Consider the following 5,000-nt stretch of genomic DNA (forward strand, 5'->3'; position numbering starts at 1 on the left):
TATCACCGGGCACCCTCTCATCTTACTGAACCACCCCTTGGCAACAAGAAACAGAAGAAAAAAAACTTTAACCGACAAAACCAGGTTCATTATTTCGATAACCGATTTGGATGTTGATTTGTAGCAGAAAAACAGCCGTGTTAGCGCCCACCGTGTTATAGGGCACTACACCGTGTTAGTGCCCTATATGTGGAGAGTATCGCCAACTCAAATCATGGGCGCCATCTTTACGACCAGAAGTGACGTCACGTACGTTCGTCTCAATGATGGTCAATAGGGCGAATATGACATGTTGAAACAAATAGCTTAACATCGTCATAAACAAGCCTATAAATGTTATAATATGCATCACTATTCATTAGGATGTAAATGCTGTTGCAAATACGCTGCATTATACATTTTGAAAAAATTAGCAAAGACCAGATAAATAGTGATAAACGTTGCCTAGTTGGAGCCAGCTAGCTCTGAAAACGCCTACGAGGCGAACTTCGTTTATCCAATTTCTTACAGCAGTTAAATATTAGTCTGAGGAAACAACTTGAAATAAAGCAGTAAGAGAAAGCTGAAAGCTTCATTTTGGTGAAATAAGCCTGTTTAGGGCACAATGAATAACATCTTACCTTACTTAAGCCAGCAATCCCTACATGTTGCAGCAACTCTTTGAATCACTGTTAGATTTGACGTCTGACCTCCAGATTCAGGCATACAATGTATTTCGACCGTGCATGAGGCAAGACTAAAATATGCTATTTATTTTCTTTTTTATCAATAAGTATGTTGTTTCAATAGACTCTGGGACAGTAAAAGAAAATAGTTTTAATTGAACACATGTTATTTAAAAAATATTTAAAGTTAGGCTATTATTATATAAAGTTATTACTATTACAAAAGCTACATGGAGGTCACCATTAGTTTGACCTCAAACTTTTCCGTTAAATAATAACTTACCCTTATGCACAAAACCTGCCAGACAATAATCACATTTTTCCCTCTGCCATCACTCAATCTATTGGTAGGTGCCTTATGTATATTGTGGTGCTCTATAGTATGCATCTTCTGACTACTACTGTATGTCTAATTGTTCCAACAGCTAATGCCAGTCAAATTCCTTGTAGATATACTTGGTCAATACAAGCTCATTCTGATACTAAAACACACAAACTTGCTAGGTTTTCAAAAATATTTTTCAATAAAATATATTTGCATTTATTATAATCAAATTAAATAATCAAAGACAACAATTTCTGACTTGTGTAACAAACATTTACAAGACCATCAGAATCTAGGCCTATATGAAATGCAATATAAGCATGAGGGATGAGGATGAGAGATCTCCATGTACTCTTTTCGGGTGTCACATTGTTGTCCTCCACCAAGTCCATCCCTTCATGGTCCTTTACATGGCCTGATTAGATGACATGGAGTTGATCAGCTGTCTGCGGTGTCCTCCCCTCAGACCAATTGTACCTTTCTTCTCGTCCTGCATGTAAAATAATGAAACTCTTGTCATTAAATGGGTAGATGTACATAAAAATACCACTATTTCTACCACTGTAGTAAGGACTGCTCTTCTAAAAAATCTGAAATGTGCACAGGTTGTCATTAAATGTGTATGCTTCTACACCACACTCGTTAATCTGTCGCGCACTCTCTCACACACACCCACAAAACATGGGACACAAAGGGAGCAGACCGTGAATCTCCTCTCTCAGCCTCAGACTTGGATAATACAAGGCAGTACCATTTAACACCACACACGCTACATCCTCCTAATAATTTTACTAATGACATCATAGCAAAGTGTACCTGAGAAACTGCAACTAAGTGCCTTAATTAACCAAAAATATAAACATAATAATGTTAATGGTAGAACACGATGAAGAAAGGAAGCTGTTGTTTATCTTGACTTAAATTGATCCAGCTGAGGAAAGCACTTGTTCTTTGGAAGGAATTTCAATTTGTCTGAATGCAATATTGACACCGATCACATACCCTGTCTGTGTAGGGGAGAGAGGGGTAAGACGAGCCACTTTTTACATTTTTCATCACAGCGTCATGTCATTGACGTCTTTTTTTGCAATCTTCATACCATATCAAACTTCAAAGTGTCCTGCTACTATTTGACTAAAAAAAACATTGAAAACATTTTAAAGACCCAGTGATATGCCCTTTTGAAAAAAAGTGGTCAAGTGGCTCAACTTACCCCATGCACGGGGTAAGATGAGCCAATGTGTGGGGTAAAATAAGCCAAAGCAAAAACTCATGTAAAAGATTGTTTTATTAAGTCTTTCATTGTTCATAACACAAAATATGACCTGTAAAAGCTATATCAACCAATTCAGCCTTTAAACTTATCTTAAAAAACATTTAAAGTTTAAAAGGGATATAGAGTGGATGCATGGACCATATTATCTTGTTCTCATATGTTAAAATATGTTAAAATATAATTGTGTACATTATTCTCATATGTTAAAATATCATATTGTAATCCTTATCAAAAATAAACTCAACTGCAATTTAAAAACCTGATGTTAAAATATAGGCCTGATATTGTCAGGCTTTTTGTGGCTCAACTTGCCCCACCTCTTATGGCTCATCTTACCCCATTGCACCATTTCGGGAAAAAAATGCTTCTCATGACAAGCTAGACTAAGATTTGTCATTTTGATTAGCCCTCATATAATAGCTTATAAAGGCACTATCTCAGATATAATGTGTCTAAATGTTGTTTTATTCTTGTTTTCTCTAAATCATCTTACTTCTGGACAAACATGGAATTCACTCAGAGAGCAAAAAAACACATTATTCCAAATATCTTTCTTACCAAATTTTCCATGTGCTTCCCTTCTCTACTGATGTTAGGAAAGGGTCCCCTCCCCCTTAGAATGCTGTCATAAAATTAAATTTGTTTACCATATCCTAGAAAAAGGGTATGGCTCACCTTACCCCTCGGCTCATCTTACCCCTCTCTCCCCTATAGTGTATTGTGCACACTGTGGTGGAGACTTGGGTCCATGTTGGGTCCATGTTGACTGGGCTGATTTGGTGATGAGGGGTGTCAGGCATCAGGGGAAAGGTGCTGAAGCAAGGAGCAGCAGCAGTAGCTAGGATCTTGAGGATGTTGAGGCGACGGGGCAGGGACCTTGAATCAGCAGACAGCTGTATCCCTCTTACTTCACCAGCCACTGACTCTTCTCTACCTTCATCTAAAATAACGAAAAAGACAAAGAGGGAGCATATTATTTACTATGATATAATACAGACATAATTCATCACCTTAAACCATGATTCAATAAAGCATGGCACACTCACTAGAGGGCTGACAGATTGAAGTATAGCCTACACAACCAGTGTAGAGCTGAAGTCTGTATTGACACCACTTAATAATTCGTGATTAGCACACCACCTACCAAGTTTGACAGATAGCTAGCAAACCATATCTTCAAACTATGCTGTGTATTTCAACATATTTATTTGGACAATACTGTGCCTAGGCTACTGGTAAAGTTTCTAACAACGTTGATAGAAAGACTAGCTAACTTGCAAACTGCAATTATCCGACCAGCTATTTCAGTCAAGCAGGAGGACATTCTTAAAATAGGCAAACAAGACGTTGTCTTATTTTGCTCGACAAGAAAGAAAATGCAAAACTAACAAGTTTATCAATGATTACAGATCGCTATGTTACCTGCTAAGCAGCTGTAGCACTATTATTAACACACACGACACAACACTACGTACTGGCTGCTTGTCTTAATAGCCACTTTAGTGCTTCAAAAACGCAAAAATGCAAGGAAATTAAGACCATAAATGATAACAGTATGAGATGAAAAACCTTATTTACCAGAGTTGTTCCAACCGTTTTCCTTTTAGACAAGGTTAAGACGAACGATGTATGATGTATTCGCTGCTCCTCCAGAAGTGGCATCTCTCCGGGTAGTTAGAAACAAAATCCGTGCTGCAAATGTCTTAACAAGTCTTATCACTAAAAATGCTTATGACGTAAACGTTATAATGTTAACGTTATCAGAAAAGTTTCCAGTGAGAAAATGGGTCGCTGTATGGTGAAGATATTAAGACTTAATGCCAACGATACTCAAACACTGCCATCTGAAAGCATTAGAAAGCATTCTAGTCAAAAGCTTTTGGTAGTAAAAATGGCGTCCATAAAACACGTGACCACCTCTGAACCAATCCTTGGCAGAACTGCTCTGAACATTCCAAACACAGTTGGCGGTACTCGTGCTACAGCGACACCGAGTGGTCGTGGAGGGGAACTATTCAGTTTGGGGAGACATGGAGCTTTTATTTTGAAAGCGCTTTAACGCAGGAAGTAAAGCATGTAAACAAAGGGAAGACTGTGGTTCAGAGTCCATTATAAACTCGGTCCCTCGTGTTTTCTAGCTGTAGGAAGATGACCGCCATCCTCCCGCGGATTGAGCAGCTGTCCGCGCGGGTCGTACGGATCCTTGGCTGCAACCCGGGCCCGATGACGCTGCAGGGCACCAACACCTACCTGGTGGGCACCGGGAAACGGTAAGGACTCGTACCCCCCGTCTGACACACGCCCACCCCCCCAAACACACACATTTGAACTTGAACTTGAACTTCACACATTCACACAGAAAGTGTTGCTAAAGCATGCAGTAGGCTGTAGACTTTTCATTTTTAGCGCATCTAATTTGTTACAAAAAACATTAACCAGTTAAAGTTTACCCTAAAACAAACTAAATTCAAGGAGATAGTGAGAGCCCAGGGGTTGATGGTGGGATAGCCAGGGGACATAGCGAGGAGGCATAGCGAGGAGACATATCTGTACGGAGTACATCTCTGCCCTGCAGCAGACACACACACACACACACACACACACACACACTCACACACACTCACACACACTCACACACACTCTGTTGTCCCAGGCGTGTGCTGATAGACGCGGGGGAGCCGGGTGTGCCGGAGTACATCTCTGCGCTGCAGTACACACACACACACTCACACAC

At 39.8% G+C, this 5,000-nt stretch overlaps 1 protein-coding gene and 1 long non-coding RNA gene across 2 annotated transcripts in view; one reads left to right on the forward strand and one right to left on the reverse strand.

The window, feature by feature from the left end:
- Positions 1–1,209: 1,209 nt before the first annotated feature.
- On the reverse strand, positions 1,210–4,135 carry LOC134058729 (uncharacterized). The gene is made up of 3 exons (XR_009935032.1): positions 3,845–4,135; positions 2,942–3,206; positions 1,210–1,480 (listed from the first exon to the last, which is right to left on the reverse strand). It is a non-coding gene; the product is annotated as an uncharacterized LOC134058729 (long non-coding RNA).
- A 206-nt stretch (positions 4,136–4,341) lies between these two features.
- Positions 4,342–5,000, forward strand: part of lactb2 (lactamase, beta 2) — a 7,896-nt gene continuing 7,237 nt past the window's right edge. Inside the window, exon 1 of the mRNA XM_062530816.1 lies at positions 4,342–4,536. Coding sequence (XP_062386800.1) covers positions 4,415–4,536 — 122 coding nt within the window. The 5' untranslated portion in view covers positions 4,342–4,414. The remainder of the gene's footprint in view (positions 4,537–5,000) is intronic.

This window comes from Sardina pilchardus, chromosome 2 (assembly GCF_963854185.1).
Source record: "Sardina pilchardus chromosome 2, fSarPil1.1, whole genome shotgun sequence".
Classification (NCBI taxonomy): domain Eukaryota; kingdom Metazoa; phylum Chordata; class Actinopteri; order Clupeiformes; family Clupeidae; genus Sardina; species Sardina pilchardus.